General features: G+C 38.6%; 1 protein-coding gene across 10 annotated transcripts in view; it reads right to left on the bottom strand.

The window, feature by feature from the left end:
* MEIS2 (Meis homeobox 2) overlaps positions 1-23,087 on the bottom strand; it is a 209,372-nt gene that overhangs the window by 40,833 nt on the left and 145,452 nt on the right. For all 10 annotated transcript variants that reach the window (XM_021098059.1, XM_021098046.1, XM_021098074.1 and 7 more), the window contains one exon: positions 20,299-20,375. In XM_021098059.1, coding sequence (XP_020953718.1) covers positions 20,299-20,375 — 77 coding nt within the window. The remainder of the gene's footprint in view (positions 1-20,298; positions 20,376-23,087) is intronic.

Genomic DNA, 23,087 nt, shown 5'->3' with positions numbered 1-23,087 from the left:
TAAAACAAAATTGGGAAAATGTTCACACTTGCTATCTAGAAGCAAGAAAGCACTTTTATTTTGTGAGGCTCTGGGACATTCAGTTGCATATTTGCAACGACAATGACGACCAGGAAACTGCTCTAGAAACCAGAAAGATGCATTCAGGGTGGGGCCTCTGCATCACAGAACAGAATCAATCTTTCTAATTAATGGCAAATTAGCAATCCCCAAACGAGGGGGATCAACCTGTCTTCACTGGCCGAGAATCAGGAGAAGTACAGAGCTTCCTTTAAGTGCCTCTAAATTACATTTATGTCCATATAAAGTAACATTCTTTTAATCTAATACTACATTAGTGTCAGCGTTCTTTAAGTTATTACACCGTTTAAAATTTCTCTAGATAGGTGGGCAGATAAACAAATTAATAGACACATATGCAGATAATCGGGCATTTCACACAGCAGGGCTCAAGGTGGTCACAGATCACCAAAAGGCAGTCAGTGCACAAGATACTTATTAGCAGAGCGCTCACCAAGGAAGAAAAGTTTATGTTGAATAGAGATATTCTTTAAGATCTAATGACTGTAGACATGTACTGTATGTATATATATTTTAACATTCTGAGATAAACATTAGGAAGAAAGTCGTCAAACATTAGGAAGTAGAGATGAATTCTAGCCAAGGCTAATGACCGAAATAGTATTTTGCTAAAACTGATGTGTTACGGGGTGGTGTCATTTGAATTTATTAACCCATTCAATAGCCAACATGCCTTAGACCCTGATGAGAGCTGCTGCAGGGCCTGACCCCGAGGGTGTCACTCACAGCAGACCCCAGTGGTGTGGCAAGCGCCCCTGGAACTGTGCAGGGCACATGCTGGCCCTGCCAGTACCATGCCGAGCAAACCAAAAGGTATGGTTCACAATTTGTATGAATTTAACATCTAATAAAATGAGAACCATCTGTTACCATTTTAAAAATTCAATTAATTTAAAATCCAACCACCAACGAAAGGAAGAATGGTGATTATGTTGTTGTTTTTTTTTTTCTTAGATTAGTTAACATATTCCCAGCAAACTTAGAGTAGGGAGGTTTTGTTCTTTCCTTTTGTTTGTTTGTTTTGGGGTTTAATCACTGGAAGGTCCTTGGAAGGACCCCGAGCTTGTAGCAAAACTGTGCAAGTGTGTATGTAGACACCTTTTCTGGGAGTTCATGGGCTTTATTACTTTCAGAGAGATATGTGCAGCTCAGCAAAGGTTCAGAACTTTTATATTTTTATCCATTGCTGATAAAGGAAAGCTCAATGGTGTACAAAATGGCTTAGTAGCCAAAAGTGAAGGTGAAAGGAATTATCTTTTACAGGGGAAAGATTATTTAAAATATGAGAAAATTTACTCTTTCAAAGATTGAACCTCAACTAAGAAAAAGTTAGCAAGTAAATTGGTACTCTGAAATCTCTCACATGTGGACCCTTGGTTCGATGTGAAACAGCAAACCGGTATTTATCTCTGGGTCCCTTTCTCACCACCAACAATGGGCCATTCCAAGAACAGACTTAAAGATGCTGATCCCAGAGAGTCAAGATGATCTGTTCTATTCTGAAGTGAGTCTTAAAGTTGTGGTCCTACTGGGCATCATCTCAACTCTAGGGTACTTGTGAACGTGAGCACACTCTTGAACAGGTAGGAACCCTATTTCAGCATCAGAGCAATTTAGTTTTCCCTAGTGTCTTGTGGCCTAGGGAAAAACCCTAAAGATTAGATGAACATTCCAAGACGACGGCTGACAAGGTCAGGCCCCAGTCCAGATAGACCTATCTATCTGTCTATCTATCTAGACCTAACTATCAAGTTGAATGAGAATCTGACTAGTTACTGGGGAAGAAGAACATATATGTCTACATCATAGACTTTTCTGTATTCCTCCATCAGGCCATCTTGATATACTTACATCACCGGCCTGGTTTAGAGACCTGTTTTAGCACTTGATATCTCAGAAAGAGATAATCCTTTTCATGAATCCAAAACCTTTATTTTATTTTTCTTTTTATGGCTGCAGCTACGGCATATGGAAGTTCCTGGGTTAGGGGTCAAATTGGAGCTGAATTTGAGACCTATGCAGCAGCATGCAGCAATGCTGGATCCTTAACCCGCTGAGCAAGGCCAGGGATCAAACCTGCATCCTTATGAAGACAATGTCAGGTTCTTAACCTGCTGAGCCACAAGAGGAACTCCAATCCCATACTTTTAGAGCCCAGTGTTTCTTTACCACTTGTTAAGCTGCTATGCGTGGGAGTGGGTGGGAGTGAAGAAACTGGAGGATGGAAATCCTTAATTTACTCAGATGAAATCAGCAGGGAAGTCCTACTGCCTATGAATATGGCACTTGGACGTGGGGAGTGAGTGTCCCAGTGCTTTTGTCTGACTTTATTTACAGCCCCTTCGACTACTTCAACTTGTGCCTCCATTTACTCCTCTGTACAGAAGGGAGAAAACCTGACTCAAAAGGATGTTAGGAAACTAGTTATTGTTGGTAAATACTCTTAAAACTGGTGCCATATAGGAGGCAGTGATTACTACTAAATATTTGCCACTGTCACCTATGCCCAAAGGCAACCGTTATCTCTCATATTTCTTTTATTTTTCAAACTTCCCCTTTTCAACGTTAGTAAAATATTTGGCAGCTATGTATATCATGTAAAGGCATTAGGGCATAAAAGCTAACATTTTCTTTTAATTTTAACAATGTGCATACTATTGGGAAAGAATATCGAAAGAAATACAATGCGTAAGTAGATTTTACACCACATTAGAGTTGTCCAATTTCTCATGTTTAAAATTTTTCTGCATGACTAGAGCCAGGAAGAAATACATGCCAGCATAATTATATGAACAGTTGAAATTTAAACATATTGAAAAGGAGAAGAGAACATGTCCACCCATTTGTTTTGGTTTTTTTTTCCCCCCTCCATAACAATCCCAAAGATGAGTAATTTCTTTTCATAGAGTCAAGCTGAAGGCACAATGCTTTAACATTCAAAGGGGGGGGGTAGAAGCTTTTTAAAGTACTGTGCAAATCAATACACAAAAAAATCTCAAGATGATAGTTTAATTAAAATGTGCACAAGGCAATTCATCAGCGTCTTCCCTGGGTGTACTAGCCTCTAGAATTTGCCTTCTGCTTTCTGATCCCTGATGGTTTTAACTCAAAGGCATTTAAAATATCTTTCAACCAGCACCTTGCCACTTAGCTTATATTCCTTGTTTTTCTTTATAAACAAGAAATTGTACTGGCTTTGTGATGTTTGTTATGCTTCATGCTTTTTCATCTCCTGTATGAGCTTTGCCTAGCATGAAATGCTGTCATGCAGTGAAATTTACCTGAGAGCTAAAGGGAGGGAAAAAGAAAAATCTTCCAAGTGTATTTGGTTACAAGTTCATAGCCAGCTAAATCACTGGCAATTTTATGCTACTGGTTATTTCAATTTAACTGTTTGTAAAAGTACATATAAAAATAAAATAACCACTCCCACAGACATCAAAATGAAAAATCTGCTTGGATGAGAATATACTGTAAGTTGCTTTAAACTACCATGTGGGAATGTTAATATTATTCATTTCCTATTACGTAGTGTTCTAAGGATACCTTGGCAGGGACATAAAGCTACTGAACTCTTGGCTCCTTAATAGTTTGACTCCCATTGTAATTGCTTTGTTCACTGGCTGCCCTGAGTCTTCATAATTGGTTAGTGTCCAAGGTCACAGATCTAATATGGTAGTGGCTCCCACTCTTTGCTGGTTGTTAAGTCTTTAATGGTAGCTTTGTTTCAATATAATCTTTTTTTTTCCTTTCGGATCCAAAAAGTCTTCTTTTTATTAAATCCTTCAGGTAAGTGCCCAATAGCGTTTTGTTCAACCTCCCTTCCCCTCCACATACAGTGATTTCCAATTCAAAAACCACCCAGTAACAAATTCGGCCCAAAGCCACATCCCAAATTAAATTTTTTTTTTTTGAAGACTTCTTGAGATTCTTTAAATGTTTCATAGTTTCTCTCTTTCTTATATTTACTGCATATACCCATTTGGGTGGATTATAACTATTTCATTTAAAAAATTTGTTTAAAACATGACGTAAGAATCTCGATTCTTAATGTCCTAACGAATCATTTCTAAGAACATTTATGAACACAATAACATAATAATCAGGGAAGAGAGAGGGTAGCTTTAATGTTTCTTAAAACCCAGGTCATAATGGCACTACAAAATCACATAGAAAAGAAATGAAGCTAAGGATATGGTCAAGATACTTCCTTTTGGGTCTGCTTTTCTTTTTGAGATAATTAAGTCATTGACATAAGGAGGCAGGATATGGTGGATTAGAAATGGTTCTGGACCTGGGACATGGTTTATTCAACCTTGGGCTTTACCTTCCAACTTGTTGGGTGGTTCTGGGAACTCAATTTTCTCTCTCTTGACCTCAATATTTTTGTGATGTTGACTAGTTTTAGCTTAGATTATTTACAAGGCTTTTCCATTTACAGTTTATTTCATTTAAATTATTCAATATTTAGTTAAATTTAGCACTTTATTAGCAACTGTCCAGAGTTGACAGGGGTATTATTTTACATTTCAAATTCATCTAAATAAAGTATCAGTACCTCTAAACAGCCTTTACTGCTGATATAAAACCCTTTAGGAGTACCTTTTGATACAGAAATAACCATTCAATACGGATGTATTTTTTCCTTTCTTTGATTTTTAAAAAAATTTTATTGAAGTGCAGTTGATTTACACTGTTGTATTAGTTTCAGATATACAGTAAAGTGATTCAATTACATATACATTATATATTTTTTCTTTTTTTACATTCTCTTCCATTATAATTTATTAAAAGATATTAAGTAGAGCTCCCTGTGCTATACATTAGGTCCTTGCTGGTTATCTATTTTATGTATAGTAGTGTGTATATTTTAATCCCAATCTCCTAATTTATCCCCCCCACCCCCTGCTCTGGTAACCATAAGTTTGTTTTCCATGTCTGTGAGTAAATAAGTTTGTTTGTATCCTTTTCTTAGATTTTACATATAAGTAATATCACATGATATTTGTCTTTTTCTGTCTTATTTCAATTAGTATGATAATCTCCAGGGCCATCCATGTTGCTGCAAATGGCATTATTTCATTCCTTTTTATGGCTGAATAGTATTCCATTACACACACACACACACACACACACACACACACACATTTCATATAACATCTTCTTGTCCCTTTCTCTGTTGATAGGCATTTGGGTTGCTTCCATGTCTTGGCTATTGTAAACAGAGCAGCAATGAACACTGGGGTGCTTGTATCTATTTGAATTATGGTTTACTCTTGATAAAGGCCCAAGAATGGGATTGCAGGATTATTGGGTAACTCTATTTTTAGTTTTTTAGGGAATCCTCATACTGTTCTCCATAGTGGCTATACCAATTTACATTCCCAACAATGATGTAGAAAGGTTCCTTTTTCTCCACACCCTCTCCAGAATTTAGAATTTGTAGACTTTTTGATGATGATGGCCATTCTGATTGGTGTGAAGTATCATGTATCTATTTTTTCAACAACTATTCAGGGAGAACCTTCTGTGACCAGGCCCTACGGCAGGTACCCAGACCTTGGAGAACAAATGGACTATAGTTTCTGCCCTCAAGGAGAAGGAAGTATATTTTTTTCTGGCTGCATCTGTGGCATGCAAAATTTCCCAAGCCAAAGCAACCTGAGCCACAGGAGCAACTCAAGCCACTACAGTGACAATGGAAGATCCTTAACCCATGAACCACCAGGGAACTCTAGAAGTACATTTTTTTTGCTGAAGCAAACTTTTCTTCAATTAGTTTTACAGTTTTTATAAAGTTGATGGTAAACAACTGTGTCTCCTTTCCCAAGCACAGGCTTATCAAATTGAATCCTGGTAACCATGTGTTCCTGGGAGCCATGTGAGAGATTTATTATAAAAGTTAGCTCTACTGTAATTATGATTTCATTGACTGTATTTGATATTATACTTAATGTTCCCTTTAAGATAAAGATCTAAGAATCATAAAATAACATAGTCTCATAAAACTACTCAATCTGTCATATTATTCCATTTTCCGAATACCCAGTTTTCTAAAGAAATTGTAAAATGTTCACATATTACTCTAAATATAGTTGGAATGGGATGGATAATGAGGATGATTCACTTACTGCATTCAAGGGGAAAAGACAATTGTTTTGGAAAATTTTCAATAAGTCGGTTTGTTTGGGATTCTGAAGTTCATGTGGATTAGTGGTAACCAATTGGGTACCTAGCAAGGAATATGTTTACTTTAGAAATAATTCTTCTTTTAAACTTTTTCTTTATATTTAGGGCCACACCCACAGCACATGGAAATTCTCAGGCTAGGGGTCAAATTGGAGCTACAGCTGTGGGCCTACCCCATAGCCACAGCAACATCAGATCCAAGCTGCGTCTGCAACCTACACAGAGTTCATAGCAATGCCAGATCCCTGACCCACTGAGCGAGGCCAGGGATCAAGCCTGCATCCTCATGGATACTAGTCGGATTCGTTTCTGCTGCACCACCATGGGAATCCTAGAAAGAATTCTTGTCAGAGATGAACTCAGGTGCAGAAACACATCAATACAAACGGTGAAGCCAAGAAAGAGACCCTTAGTAAACAGGAAGGTTCTTTAGTGCAAAGCTAACTAGAGATCAGAGAGCTTTAAAAGCAAAGTACAACTTCTGAGGGGAGCATGGCAGGCTGGGGGAAGGAGACCTGTTTATTAAATTGTTTTGAGATCAGATGTGATGGTGGGTACAATACACATGATCCACTGAAGTAAATGTTTAAATAGCATAGTTACAGCTACCCATAGATTGCAACTTTATTCCCCTCTTGCTTGTAGTAAGGAATTGACAAAATGGAAAATTAGCTCCTCAAATCTCAAAATCTAGAGTCAGTTTAGATCACCTTGACAAATGAAGGTGACTGTTTAATTGGGGAAATAATCTGCTTTGATCATCACAGTGACTCTAAAGTCAATGGCTTTCTGCGAAACTCTACATACAGCTTTGACCTGGTGTTTGAGTTCTCTGGCCCTTCAGAATAGGAGTGTCTGTGCTGGAAGAAGGGATTTAAGAAAGGGCTTATCAAAATGATCAAAACTAGACATTATACATAGTCTCTACATAAAAGCTGAGGGAGATATACTTTTAATAAAATGGTATTTCATTTCTCTCCAGTGCTGCCTATTAAAAATGTATAAATGGCAATGAAAATGACAAGGCAAAAGTGTATGAATGGTCACTGTTGGAGTAAATTACTTCTAAGCAGGGCTTACCCACAGCACAAGGTCCACGCTCTTCATGGCCAGATCAACAACCCCCTATTTGGAAGACTGTTTTTTGTTGTTGTTGTTGCTACTGACATGTCAGGGAGCAGATGCCAAGGAATTTCACATAGAGAAAAAACTCATGATGTCACTCCACACTCTTACAAGACTTTTAACCTTCATGACTATGGAAAACTGGGGGATGTCTATTGAAGTCCATACTTTTATGGCATTAAGTATGGCATGACCTCTTCTTCATTCTATCCAAACATGGAAGAAGAAAGATATACTTCATTACTTGGCCTACTATTCCATCTCAGGTAGAACTCTGTGCTTTAATGAAATGTCAAACGTAGTTTTTTTTAAACTTTAGTTCGTTTTTCCTATGGGAAATTTTAAGCTACGGATTGAAATACTGTCCTCTATAGTTTTCTGCCTTAGGAAGCTCCCACCTGACCAGTTACAGAATTGTCCTTTACAGGGTCCCCTCTAAATCACAGTCATCTGTGTGGACAGGCTCCTAAACCCCTGAGCTCTTCCCACACCCTCTATCACCAAGGCCTCCTCTCTCTTTCTGGACAAGCTCATCTGCTCCAGGGCCCTCAATAACATCTGTACCCTCAGACCTAACTTTCCCTCCCCTCTGGCAGTCCCACAGTGTTTCCTGTTATTCTGACCTCTCCTTCCCTCCAGGGCTCATCTCTATTTTATGCTATCTATTGTGAAAACAAGATCATCTTCCCAGAGAAACCATCAGGCCCCACTCAAATCTGCTGTCATTGTGGAAAGAATCCCCAAGCCCCGGCTCCCCAAGGCACAGAGCCCAGAGTTGTTGTGGCTCTTTTTTTTCTCTCCGCACTCCATGCTGAATTAGTCACCAAATCCTACCACATTTTTTTTTAACAATAGAGATAAAATCAGTCTCTCTTTCTTCATTTTAATAGCTAAATCTCTGATTCAGGTTCTGTTTAAGTCAGCCATAGTCTACTGTGACTGGTCTCTCCCCTTCTCTTCTAATCAATTCAAAATACAATGGTTAAAATCGTTTTCATCTCACTTGCTTTGACGAGATTTTTTCTTTTTTCAGTTCACAGGCTTAGAATCAGAAAATAATAGAATTTTTAAAAAGAGAAAGGACCTTAAAAATCACCCAGTTCTCATTCTTTTATGGATGAGGGAAGAGGGAGTGAGGAAGGCTAAATTGCCCAAGATCATACAAATTGTCTGAGCTGGAATTAGACCCAGTTTGCTCGCTTTAACAGTCCACATTGCATCATCCTTTGTGTGAGCACCGAAACTTCCGCTCGTCCATAATCCTGTGAACTGGGGTGTCTGTCTTTCTCACTGTACCTCCCACACTTGCAAATTTCTTGTTCTCTCTTTAGGGAGAATTGGTTTCCTCCCAGACTCCTTTACTCAATTTCCCCACTTTCATGGACTCACATACTATTTCTATCCAACTACTAAAACACTTCCTTCCTCTGATTCAAAACTAACTTCAAATCTAATCGCCTCCAAGCAATGGCATGCTAGTGGTCACCCTCTCACCTTAATACTCAGCTTTTGTGTAAATTTTCTTCCTCAGCCTTCTCTCTAGCTTATTTGAATTCAATTCAACAAGAAGTTGTGAGCATCTACTAAGAGCTAAGCAAAGTGAATAATCCCTTTGTAACTTAAAAGGCAGGGGGGGAAAAAAAGCAAACCTGGAGTTCCCTGGTGGTTCAGTGGGTTAAGGATCTAGCAGTGTCATAGCAGTGGCTCAAGTTTGATCCCTGGCCCGGGGAATTTCTGCATTCCACAGGCTAGGAAAAAAATAAAATCCCCCCACCCTCAGCCAATCCAGAAATCATTTTAAACTCTCCACTAGTCTGGACACACAGCCGAAGAGCAGAGCTCTCATTCATAAAACAACCTAATTTTGTTTAGTTGTGATACCTGGAAGAATCATTTTTTCTTTGGATTCATTTCAATCTATTCTCACATGTTGCTATTAAGCTATGGAAGGGTTTCTAGGAGGGTCTAGAAATAGCCATCTTATTATTTTTCCTTTGTTAATGATTACTGGTGTTATTGGAAAAATCATATCATCTGTGAACTGTCAATTTCCTCAAGAAATTTTACCCCTTGTCCTGAGAACAGATACAATTCATTTTAATATGCTGGAAGGGCTGTCCACAACTGCTTAATAAAATTGTGTCATTAGAGGTATTATTTAAAATTAGTGAACTACTGCCTGGGGCTGGAAATATTTTTATTGTCTAAAGATTTTCTGTTGTAATGGAATTGGATTTATTCATAATATCTAAAATTCTGAATTTGTTTCATCACCAACCTGATGGTAAATTGGCTGGCATTATTTATTTAGGGGGTGAGATAGGCAAGCTTTCCTTCTGAGACCAAATTATTGGCAATTCTTTAATTAATCTAGTATAAGATGAATTGAGACCACAGGATATAAGCTCCTGCTGATACTCTAAAAACATGACACTCTTACATCATAACTAATGCTCAAATCCCTAGGGATACAGCATCCTGAAAATGTTACTCTAAATAAGAGCTAGAGTACTCATTACTGTGATGGAACCAAAGTATTGACTTGACTTATCTGCAGAGCTTTGAAACTGGGGCATTTTTTCGTCTGTGGGTTATGGCCCCATTTCCAGAAAAATCTATCTGAGCCTAATGTAACCTAGCAAATCTTTCAAATGAAATAGTCTTGTGGGAGGTAAGTTTTCATTTTCTGACATATTATTTAGGGCTCAACTCAGGTTTCCTTCTTTCTTCTTTCCCCTCTTAAACCCCCTGCTCATTCTCCACAAGCGCCATTTTCTAATTAAGGAAAATGAAATTTGTAATGTGTAGAAGGGAGACGTGACCTCCCTTGCGAGCCAGCCTCACTTCTCCCCGCACACCATTAAAAACTAGAATCCAGGGGTGGTTGTTTTTTTAATTGGTATCACTTTGTCTTTAGTACAAAACACATGGCAATAATTTAGTGAACTCAGTGTTTCTCTTGTGGCAAATTGATAGCATAATTTTATTATGAGTGGAACAATGACTTCTGGGAGCAGGAGAGATTCTCCCAGAACTACACATAACTCGGTTGACTAAATGTAATACTTGGAGAAGGTAATGAAAACAGAGCAGAGGCTCAGCAAGGACTAGAAGATTTCAGTTTCTTGCTCCTGTCAAAAGGCTACTCAATAAATCATACCTGAAGCTTATTTAATGTCAGAAGCCAGTAAGCTGACAAAGTACATTGGGGTGCTCACCGCAGAAAAGGCACACCAAGTCACGTGATCTCTGGTCCCTGGACCCGGTGGGGTCATATAACCTGTCTATGGATTTTAATAAGTAACCTATTATGTTCCCTTTGGTGCTAATTATTTTACCCTTCACTTGTTTCCTGTTTACTGACATTGCTTTAGTAATTTCATTATGAAAAAAATTACAAGGAAAGGTAATCTAGAGGACTTTTATTCTATTCTATTCCACAGGGAGTTTCTACTTTTCTCTTTAATATTCTTCTTCTCCATCAGCTGAGTCCACCAAACACAGACACAAAACACTGAATCTACAGGAACATTGTAGGATGACAGGAAACCTGCATATTTAGCGAAGCAAAGAGCCACACTGAGTCACACAGGTTCAAGACTATCAGTATTTAATAACTCATAGCTAAGAAGGATTTTGGAGTTTACCCTATCGAACTTGGCTTCAGGTAACACAGGAAATAAACCAGCTTTGACCAAATTCCAAAGTGCTACTTTCTACACACCTTTATGAGCAGGAAATTTGCTCATGGGCACTCAGAAATACTCTACTGCAAAGACAAAACAGTAAGAATCAGACCCACAATGAAAAAAAAAAAAAAAAAAGACCACTCTGCTCACACGAAATCTTTACGTATTTTACTGTATACATTACTTTCAGTATTCTCATCATCAGGCTACTGATTTCAGAATCCCCTCTTTTAAAGAGAACACATTTCTGAATTTTAGAAAACAAAGTGCAGAGACAAGAAAGCTGCCACATGTTGCATCATTTTTAAGTGAAATCGTATGCAAAATCTAGGTTTAAAATAATTGACAGCTTAACCTTGAAATTATAAAAATGTCAGATAGATGAAAGTATGCATCTCTGTAAAGGAGATCTATGAGCAATAATGAAAAAGAAATTTTCTGACCATCCTTCTTACCATATAGGCTTATCAAGAATGGCTGGGTCCTTCTTGAAGAACTGAGCTGAAGCCATCATCAGGCCAAGATTATTAAAAAGATTTTTTTTCACTGGTGGGTTTTGAGGTAGATTTGAATCTAGATCTTTGGGGATTAATCCACGTCCCACCATTCACTTAGTAATCACCGCTAAAGTTTTTGTTTATCTAAAGTCCTTAAGGAAGTTTGGAACTCAAGAGGTCAACATTAAACAGCCTAAAACCTCGGTTTGCATGGACTTATCTAAGAGATAAGCTGTATCTAGAGGCAGACGGGAAATCTCATATCTCTCAATGTTTACCTTGCAAGGGAAAAAGAAAAAGAACTCTGAAGTATTTCAACCTGAGTGCAGAGTTGATTCTGACCAGGACAGGGAGTTAGCACAAATCCATATTGAATGATCAGTCAGCAACAGTGATTCTTATTCACACACCAAAAAACAAGAAAACAAAAACAATGAGAGACAACCCCAGAGATTTTCTATTATGATTACAATAAAACAATGAATAAGGAAAAAGATGTAAAGAAAGAAACATTTTTAAAAAAGAAAAAACATAAGTATTTTCCTACCCAGGTTTCTAAACAATTTTGCAGATAAAAAATGATTTTCCTTGTTTCTAGAAGAAATGGTTCTGAAAGTCATGAACTGGATAGAATTTCTGGGATAAGCCCCCGGAGGGGCCGCCCAGCCGTTACTCCCTCTCTAATATTTGAAAAATCCAACACAATGAAAACAATAGCAGCAAAGACAATACAAGCCCTTAAGATCAAGAGGTTAATATGACCCTACATTTAGTCATTAACAGAGCAGATTCCTAATTAATTAAGTAACTTTTAGAGTGCTGCTTTCCAGGGAATGAATGCATGAATGAATGAGTGAAGTGAATGAGGACGTGATCTAGAGACGATTCTAAAGGACATACTCCTCTGATAGAGAGTTTTTGGAATACATTTAAAAAACACTCTTTACTGTGGGGAATAGAAGAAACAAGGGGGAAAAATTACTGGAAATGGCAGCAATGTGGTAAAAAAGGACTGAGAACTCAGAACCAAGCTGTAGCTGCCAAAACTCACATTTTTAAGGGTAAAAATTTAGGGAAATGAGAGTTCCCTGGTGGCTCAATGGGTAAAGGAGCTGGCATTGTCACTGCTGTAGAACAGGTTCAATCCCTGTCCCAAAAACTTCATGCTGCATGAGCAGCCAAAAAAACAAAAGCAAAAACAAAAACCAAAAAACTTTAGGGAAAGTAAACGATATGGTATTCTGATCCATTTTTTACCCTCTGTTTAATAGCTTCAAATTTAAAGGCTCTGTTTCAACTTTGCATTTACAAGCCCCTTTCTATTTCCTATTTCTGCATTCTAGAAATAAGTTTGAGGGTAATTTGAAAATTCCTTTTTATTACCATTTTTAAAAATACAGCTGTATTGATCTGCGACTGGGGTTAGGAATACTTCGTGAATCCGCTCTGTAAGACGATTCTGTAATATTTTCAATGAATTGCCTTTATTTTTTTCTACTTAAAAATTAGTACATAGCAAGTCAATAAGATCATACTTTAAAAACACGCAATGTGCTGAAATACAGACTTTTATTTCTGTGTTACTTTGAGAAACCATGTCAATCACGGCAACAGAGATGGATAAAGGACTTAGTTGAGCAAACTTTGTCTCTCTTCCAAATACTGCTGTAATGAAGTACAGAAGTAGGTACAGCCTTGTGTCTACCCCAGGACTTGTCTGTGGAGTTCATTGTCTTTATCAATGAAAGAGAGGGGGCTAATTCTAAAGATCTTCCAATATCAAAAAATAGTCTACATTTTGGGCTGAATTCCCCCCACATATTTAGAGAAAAACCATAACGTTCAGCATGAGGAATTTTATCTTCAAAAAATGTTCTCATTTAAATATTTTCTTTAAGGGGCATGTTTTGGAACTGTTTCAGAAACTTGTTGCATTCCTTTTTTGTTGTTTTGTGTTTTCTCTGTAGCACTGTACTTTCCTTTAAACGAGGGACTTTTTTTCTCCCCTTATTGGCATTCCAACCCAGCAAAGAAATATGCATCCTGAGATAATGCTGCCAGCTTGCTATGAAAACCATATTTCATTCTTTCTTTGCAGAGCGAAAGGGAAAAGCACAAAGGCTGTGGTATAATGAATGTAAAGGATTGCAGCAGACCTCCCCTTTGAGTCCCCTCGCTGGCATCTCCTTCCTTTATTTCCCCCTCCAACTCCTTTTGTTTACCACTTTTAAAAGGCTCTCAACTGAGTCTGAGCCGCTGGCCCAAATTTGGACAGAATCTCAATTTCTGGAAACGGTACTCTTGTCTCTAGGGGCTAGAAAGTGTCTGGAAATGCTAGTGTGACATGGCAATGGACTGGAGGCACAGCTGCCTAGGTACAATACGTATCTTCAATTTTTTTATCTGTGTGGGATGTCAAAATTCTGCTGCAGAAACTGAAATGGGAAAATATGGTAACAGTCCCTCTTATTCAAAAGTGGCATGCCCTGTATTGATGCCCTAGTCACCCCCAGCTCCATTTGCTGTAGACAGAGCAAATTGAAATCCACTTAGATTTTCAGGCCATCCCTCTGTTTAAACATAAACCCCGTGTCTTTTTCTTTTCACGTCTTTTAGTCTCTCTCACCACGCCCCTTTGGTTTTCCTCTCGGAAACCACGACAAGTCCCCCAGAAATGGAGACCCTGGAGACAGAGTGATTGGAACCTGGGTACAGCTGGAAAGTGACTGGAAACCTTGCAGTGGATGTAAACTCAGCTCTGTCACCCCAGAAGCAACTGGCAGTTAAGAAAATGCTCTGGGTTAGCAAAGGACTTTGTGGGGCTCAATGCCACCACATCCCGGGCATCTCTGTCTCCTCCCCTGGTCCCTGATTTCTATGGCATGTGAGCCCATCTGAAAGAGAAGCTTTTCACCTCAAGCTCAGAAGCTGAGGTTCCAAAGCATGCTTTTTTTTTTTTTTTTTTTTTTTTTTGGTCTTCTTTTCCTCAGCATTGGCAGTTTCAGCACATGAAATGCTGACAATGAATCTAGCACCTGGCAAATCTGACTGGAGATTCAAATGGATTTTTGATTCAGAAACAGAGATGTTCCTTGGAAATAATCAGAGAAGATGGCAGCCCTGTGTTTAACAAATGGCCGTGGTGGAAACTGCTGAGTGGAGAGAGGATACTCTGTCCAGCCGGCTCATTCCCTCAGGTTTATCTCTACTCCACCTCCCTGGTCTATCACTCTCTTCCTTCAATCCTTTTTCTCTGGAGATAAAAGTGTCCAGCTGTCTCTGTGCCTCATTTAGATTTCCTGCACCACTGGCCAATTATTCCATATGTTTACTACAAAATTATTTTCCTCAATTCCCAGCTTACTCGTGATGTCCTCACATTACAACGGATTTCCTGGTGTCTGCTCTCCTTGCCGGGGAGTGACAATGTACACCCCTTTGAAAACGACTTGTCTTTGCTGTAAAGCGCAGTCTCTTACCACGAACCCAGCCTCCTACTCATTTAATTAGGCTTCAGATTGGGCTGGACTCACTGACAGAGGACCTGCCATCGACTCTGTCTTATAAACCCCCCTACAGTCCTGCTCTTGCCCTCCAAGTGTCAATAGCAAAGAAAAGCATCAGGGCACCCACATCTATCTGGACCGATGGGTTCCTGAGGAAAATGATTGCTTTCCTTAGGCTACCACTCTGTTCCAGTCCATATTTTAATCAGGGCTGAGAGGGTCTTCTAACAAAACCGCTTTTTCTTTTCAGAGCATTCTTAACCTATGTCATATTTACACACACAAATCCTTTTGTCTCCTCAACTTTCCATTTCATAAGAAAACCAAGTCACCCAGGGAGTTAGTGAACTTTCCTCAAGGGAAAGGGAAGAAGAAAGAGAAACTGATTGCCCAGACAACTTTCCCAGCACAGTTCCTGAGTCCTCACTGAACAAGCTCCTATCTAGTCTGGAAAAATTCATCAACGTGGTCAGACTGAAAGAAGCAAAGCAAAACTGTTCCTTTCCATGAGGAAGTTCTACAAAGTAGAGGTCTGCTTATTAAAAGCTAGTGCAGCAAGAGAGATTGTTGTAGACCACTGATGGAAAGGTGGGGCAAGCAGGACGAAGACATTTTATGTCTTTAGTTTGAGAGGCTGGGCAAGGATATGTAATCTATTATACAAAGGAACTCTCTGAGCTACCTTCAACAGGCAAGTTCTTTGAAATTTGTTTCATGCATTTTTATTTGGGGCCCTGGAGACAGCCTTCTATCAAGAAAGTAAGTCCTTTCTTCTTAGTCTAACTGTTTTCTGTCAATAAGATGGATAGAATGGATTTGGGATTGTTGGTATATAGCAGGATGTAATACTGCAGTGATTTGAGCTTATAAAAGTAGTATTTCTTCCTTTTAAAATTAAACCTGGAAATAGGAACTTAAAAATTAATATTGTAATTCATATATATAGCACTGGGGGAAGTTACATAAAAACATGGAGGTGTTATGATTTTTCTCAAAGTATTTTTAAGCTTGAGGGGTTTGCATTGTCAAAGGTAAGACTTTGCCATATTTTGGTGATTACTATTGTCAAAGGCGCATGAATGCATCCTAACACATTATTCAAGCAAGAACTTGCTCATTAAAATATTTTTTTATTCTAAAACTCTTTTGCCAATGAATGAATGTAAGTACGTCTCCTGAGGAAATACCAGAGCATTAATACCCAAAACTTTCCTTCAAAACGTCTAACTTTTATAGCTATTTGAAGCCACTTACCTCCTAGGGCTCCCTAATCTTGCCTCCCTGGCATCAAAGAACTACAAAAAAAGGATCATCTAAGAAACTACAAAAGTCAACCTTTGTTTAATATAGAAGCTATGCACAGTAAGCTGTCTGCTCTAAAATTTTATCACCCCTTACATGTGTGTCTATTTCTTCCTGAAAGAATTCTCCATTCTTGTTTGTAAGCAACCTAATGAGGTCTTTATTGATATCACCATATGAAATCATCATAATTCTCTCTCATTTTTACAATTATGTGCTTTTTTGCTATTTTAACTGTGGATAGCTTCTACACTGAGCAGGTAGCATGCAGTTTTTCCCTGAAATGTTACAACCATGTAAGATATAAATGACCGTTGTCCCCATTTTACAGGTGAGGAAACTAAGGCCTAAAAGGGTTAAGTAATTTGCTGAAAGTCAAACATCCGACAAACAGTGGACCTAGGCTTTTAGTGCCACGGAGTCTGGTGCTAGAGTCTGAGTGCTTACCCACCAAGCTGTATCAGCCTCCAGGTTTTCATCAATATTCAGTCAAAGGCCACCAGGTTTGCTTCTCCATTGTGAGGAGGTTACTCAGATTAAGGGTATTCATTTCCATGTTTTTCTCTCCTAATGCACACACTTTGTAGTTTCATAGCCAGTGTGGCTCTTTCCTAACTGAACAGTCTTACTACTTATACTTAGCTTTGGCAGTGAAGTATATGTACACTGAAGAGCTGGTTATCATCATTTAAAAAAAAAAACTCTTAATTAGGTGATTGATTATTTATGGACTTCTGAGGGTTAACTATAGGGAAAAATGATGGTGTCATAAAACTCCATTCTTTTCCTGAAATCACATTTTGATTTGTTTGTATCATCACTTTTTTGCGCACTCCCTACTGTAAATACATTGGAAAAGCCCATTAAAATTACTTCCAACATTGGCTGCTAAGATAAAACAATCTTTAATTCCCTTAATTATCTCCTAAACTTCCTTTTTTTTTGCTTATTTGTTCTAAAATTACTGTCTGATCTTAACAGGTCTGTTTTTATTGCTTATTGCTCTCATCAAGTGCGTGGGGCCATGTTCTATTGCTTGTTACTACAGAGGCAATTTTACAGCGATACTTAACTACCCTGACCTTGCCTGGCCCTTCTATTTTAAGAGGTAAGTGAGAAGCAGAACTGAAATGGCAAGTCTTCCGTGATTTTTTGATTTGCATGCTTTTTCTATTCTGATTCTTGGGGTCCAAGCATCACAGCAGATAAGTCTAAATTCCCAGCTTCAGTCAGAGAAGTGGGTATTATTTCCTAGGAGAACCGACACAGTGAGGCTTAGGAACTGCTCTGTGATCCCTGCGCTTCTTTTTGCTGAGAGCTCTCAGGACTTGGAGAAACAGTTCATTGCTGACTCTTCTCATCTCCTCACCTGGCACTTAAGACCAGTGATTAGGAAGCCTTTAGAAATGAATTTGGATCGCTTTCCTCTGTTTTGAAGATGTTATCATCAAGACATTGGGCAATATCAGAATGTACCATTTCAGAATGTACCAAAAGTGCTGGTGTGCTCTTTTACATTTCTTTTCGAAATCCACCAACATTCGGTTCCTGTGAAATTCCAGGTCATCTTTTAGAAGTATTTGCTGTATTAGCCTCATGAGTCACACTTTATTATCAAAGTTAAGGGTAGCTGTTAGCTAAGAATTGGACCTTGGGGCAAGATTATAGGGTTTTTCAGAAGGAAGTGTGAAAACTAGGGAGATGGAATTATTTTGTTAAAGATGTAGGTGTCAATATTTATGCCATATTACAGAGAGGCTGTGGCGTGATGGACTGTCACATCCTAACCCTTGGCATTCTGCAGCAAACATGGTTCAAATGACAGAGAAACAAGAACCCTAAGATGTTTCATACTGACCAAACTCCTTGTCCATGCCCTGGGGTGCAAGGGAATTCAGAAAATAAGGGTGCTGTCTCCAGGTTCCAACCAGGCGTCTCATTGTGAGAACCACTCATCTTTAGACCTGACTGTCATATCTCTGCGCTTCAAGTGTAATGACTACATCAAAAAGTACAGGTAGTGGATGATAGAGAGCAGTACTTTCAAAAAAAAAAAAAAAAAAAAGCAACATCAAACACCAAAGTCAAACATCAATGTTGAAAGACTTCCTTTTTCTCCAAACTCCCACCACAACCATCCTCAACTTGCCCCCAATTTATGAAAATTATGATTTTAAAGCAATGTTCACTGCATCAAGGTCCACTGTACAGAAAGAAGCTTGGTTTGGTAGCTAGCGTAATATAAAACAACATGCAGAGCAAATCAGTCTCCTCTCTTCAACACAGAATGTTATTTATTTTATTGTTTTAGACCACTGAGAGCTGGTGCTGGGGACACAAGGGAGAATATATATAGAGAGAGACATACAGTATCTGTATCTCCTCTATGAGGTTCATATCAGTGTATAACCACATACACATCCCATCTGGAGATTACAGCCTTTATTCCAAGTTTTTGGTCCAAAGGGTATCTTTAAACGTACATAGTTCCAATCTTTAGAAGAAAATTAAAGTGAATTCAAGTCTGTATTGTCTATCCTTTCTTTCTGCCTTTCTTTTCAGGTTAGCAGTTTATTTCTGCATTAATCACCCTGACAGAAGCAAGGCAACTCAATTTTCTGCTTCTGTAGGTAGGCACATCACTTTCTGTACAGCACTAGGCATGAAAAGGGCTGCAGCTAAGCTTTGGTTACTGGTGTAATTGAAATGCTATCCACACTATAGGGTGCATTAAAGTCAGATAACGGCAGTTCCTGTGGCCAATTTAAGTAGCTTGACTTCCCTGGGAAAAAAAAAAAAATTGCCTGACAGATAAGGCAGACAAACTGGCTAATTCTCCAAGCATGTCTCTCATTGTGATCCTAGAAAAATGAGAAAAAAATGAATCACAGAACCACAAAATCAATTGACCCTCGGGTAGCTCATCAGGCAGCGAGCCTGATAAACCTAAAAGCTTTGTTAATGTCTGCCTGCCTGTATCCCACAGATAGAGCACTTTGTAAATGAACCTGCTTTGATAAATATATTAAGGAAAGCTGTGAATAAAGGCAGAGACTTCTCATTTGTAAATACAACCTCTGCTACATGGAATTAGAATGATAAAATGGAGTTCCATGTAATTAAGTTTGTATAAGGCCTGAAATCCGTGCAAATACTTTCCCTGAATTTTGAAAGAGAACTGTCAGTTCAATTAATCTGAACATCACCCCAAGAATGTACTGAACAAAATTAAGCTGCTGATAAGACCTGGGCCAGTATTTTGATAAGTAATTCCTATATCATTTCTTGGCCACTGTGATCATTTTATTTAATCCTCTGCCCCTCCTTTTCCTCAGTTACCCTCTAAGCCATATACAAAGAGTGATGGTCCATGCACCTCCTCAGAAGTAATCGGCCAAATCGCAAAGCTAAAAACAGGAAATTTTTTTTTAACCCTGTGTTCAAAAAAATTTAGGTAAATAAATTTCTATTAGGAGATCCTAAAAAGCCTGCATCTCCATCACCCCTCAAAGCCCAGATAAAAGAAACCTTCCCAGAACTGATAACTCCACATAGGGCCTGTGCCAAAATACCCGGAGTAACTGTTTTCCGGGGAATAACCTGAACAGAATTTGTTGTGTACCACTGGAGAATTTTAAAGCAGGGGAGAAGGGGAAACATGCGCTGGAGAGGAAGAGTGGGAGAGAAGAAAAGAAAAGAAAGGAGGAGAGGGAAAGAGAAGAGGAATACAACTTGCAAAAACCATTTACCTAGTTATCTGTCCCTAGGCACTAGGTTCTCACCTCCAGGTAGAAACCCAGAATTCATCCTCCTCAATTTCTTTTGTTTCAGAGACAAAAAAAGGAAAACAATTATTGCGAAATCTTACTTCAGCCACGGGAGAAAGACATTGATTTTTGGGTCACTCACCAGTTGTTTACTTGGAGAATTGTAAGTCCTGTGTCTTGCGCTAACTGTTTCTTCTGCTCTTCGGAGGGGTACGGATGCTAATGAAAAAAACAAATGTTTTGAAAGATGTATCAGAAGTTAGGAAAGAGTCACTTATGCCTAAGAATGAAAGCACCGTTTGTGATTTCTTTAGTCTATGGCTTGATTTTCTCAATCACAGCTTTTTCATCACGTGTGGGGAAAACAATGGCAGAGGACAAGAATTCAAAAACCTTCTGAGGCAGCCCCATTCCTGCCACACTAGGCTGGCAGTACAAAGCACCACGTTGCAGGTATTCAGTTTCTTCCATTAGTTAGGGATGCACTTTGGCGATGGGTCAGAATTTTGGTTACCTACAATCACTTCAGTTACATTTGAAGGAATTCGTTTCAGGCCCATTTTACTGGACTCCCTAGAAAACCTCAGTTAAGCCCTTCTCCTATGTTATCTTTGTGAGACGACTCAATATAATCATTATTTCCTAGTTATTCAGAGGTTATGGACAAAGTTTGGAAAGTAAGATCGTGCATAATCACAACTATTCTTGGAAGCCATGGCAACTGCTTCAATTACAGCCGAGTTTACGATAGTTATTTATATTGACTCCTTTAAGGGGTAGTGGAAAGTTCTTCCTTTTTTTTTTTTTTTTTTTTTTTAACTGTTTCCTACTCCTGGTTAAGAGGGGCATGCACAACGACCCCACATTAAAAGGAGTCGAAAACATGCAATGCTTCATACAGAAATTTTTTATTACCCTAGTGTGTGGCAATAAGAGAATGAAGCCATAGGTTTCAGCATTTTTTTTTCATTCTTGACTTCCCATCCCAACTCACCAACATTTATAATGAACCCTTCTCCCATCATCAAACTACTTTCCTCTCTCATTTTAAAAATCAAAGATGGTTACTACGGAATTATACATTCACTTTGAGACACTGTACTGGCATGCACATGTCTGTTAAATAGGTTCCTGCTCTAAATTCACTGATCTTTCTCAACAGAAAAGTAAACTTTCATACAACATGTCAAAGGCACTCCTAAACTAGAGCGCCTTTAGTAATAAATATTTCCCATCAACGTTATTAAAGGGTCACGTGAGGAACAACAGAGTATTCCATTGAGAGCATTCTAATCATTCCACTGTTTGAGAGAGTGAATGTTTTTCAATCATCTAAGATTTTATTCTTCAGGAATTTCATCTTCTATAATAGCATAGATTATCCAAAATGTGCGTGATTACTTATTAGCAAACCCAAATGCCATTAGGTTAAACAAAATCCCCTGTATTGCAAAAGGGGTTAACTAGATTTGTATTAATATAGAAGCCAGGCTTTTAATATTCTGCAAATGTTAACAAAGAAAGATGATAATGTTGAGTTAATATGGGTTAAGCATAAAATGAAAATAAATTTTTCTGATTGTGAGGTGTTGACATTTTTTTGGCTAGGGCCTCCAGCCTGTTCCTGAAAGCTGTGTAATTACAGAAGGCTTTTCCCCTCCTTCCCCCTCCTGCTTCGAGCCTACCCACATTAGTAATGACCCCTTCACTGCTTCAAAAACCACTAATGGTCTTCAGCACAGGCAAGAAAAATGAACAGGATAAATTGGAATCCACAGTCAGTAATTTGCATCCTATGAGGCTGCTTTGGCCACTCACACTCATTGCTGGCCATCAATCGTTGCCTGTCAGGTGCTGCACTCTGCCACCATGACAAATACTCCTCCTAACACTCTGATTCGTCCAAACAATGTAATTGTCCTCTATTCTCCTTTTGGTAATGGAGATAATGAATGACTGCACAAACAAGAAGGATTGCTCATCACAGACGCCGGGGTAGCTTCGAACTGGAAAAGGCCTAGGGTACAAATTTTAATTGACTGAAAACACTGGTGGAGGGAAGGAATGACCAAAAAGATCCCCAAATCCTTCTTGTCGTGGTGTTTCTCCTGACAAATGCAAAGGAGGAGCACTTTTTGACTTCTTATTCGTCTAAGATTTTGAAAGCCTAGGTTTATCGGTGATGGGTCCAGTGGAAAGGAATTCTACAAATGACAAAAATGAGAATGAAAATTAGGACTCATTGCAAGGAGGTACAGATCTGCGCTGGTAACATCATCCAGTGTGCTGTTTCTTCACGCAGTGTTCTCTTTCTGGTGTGTTTGGTCTTGTTCACTGATGTGATGCATTTTCCCAAGACAGACACATGTTCTGACAACATGTGGGTTGGGGTGTGTGTGTGTGTGTGTGTGTGTGTGTGTGTGTGAAAAAGAGAGGTAGAGGCAGACACACACACAGAGAAGGTTTAGATGAAATAAAGGTTTAGGATGCTAAGGTGATAGAAGAGTAGAAATGTGACATTTGTGGAGAGCCAGTTCCTTCAAGTAGGACTGTAAATTCTGATCAAAGAACAAGAATTTTTTCTGGGTATTTTATGAGAAATGTAGTCAAATGACCACAAAATTACATAAACAGTGCATTTTATCTTGGGAATCCCTGAAGTGTACTTTCACTGTGAAAGCAGTTGCAAGTTCCATCCACAATCATTAAAAAAATTGGGACCTTACCAAAATTCACCTTGCACAGATGGCTTTTTTTTTAATTAATAGGGAAGACCATAATAACTTTAACTTATTTAAATAACATTCTGTGGTTTTTGAACATTCGTGATTCTATGCCCCTTTTATACATGGAGTGGACTGTTTATCTGAAAGCGCTCTGGCAGTCAGCCACTATATTTCTAAAATTAAAAAAGGGATAGAAAACAATCAG

This window comes from Sus scrofa, chromosome 1 (assembly GCF_000003025.6).
Source record: "Sus scrofa isolate TJ Tabasco breed Duroc chromosome 1, Sscrofa11.1, whole genome shotgun sequence".
Classification (NCBI taxonomy): Eukaryota; Metazoa; Chordata; class Mammalia; order Artiodactyla; family Suidae; genus Sus; species Sus scrofa.
This window is presented reverse-complemented; position numbering and strand designations above follow the sequence as displayed.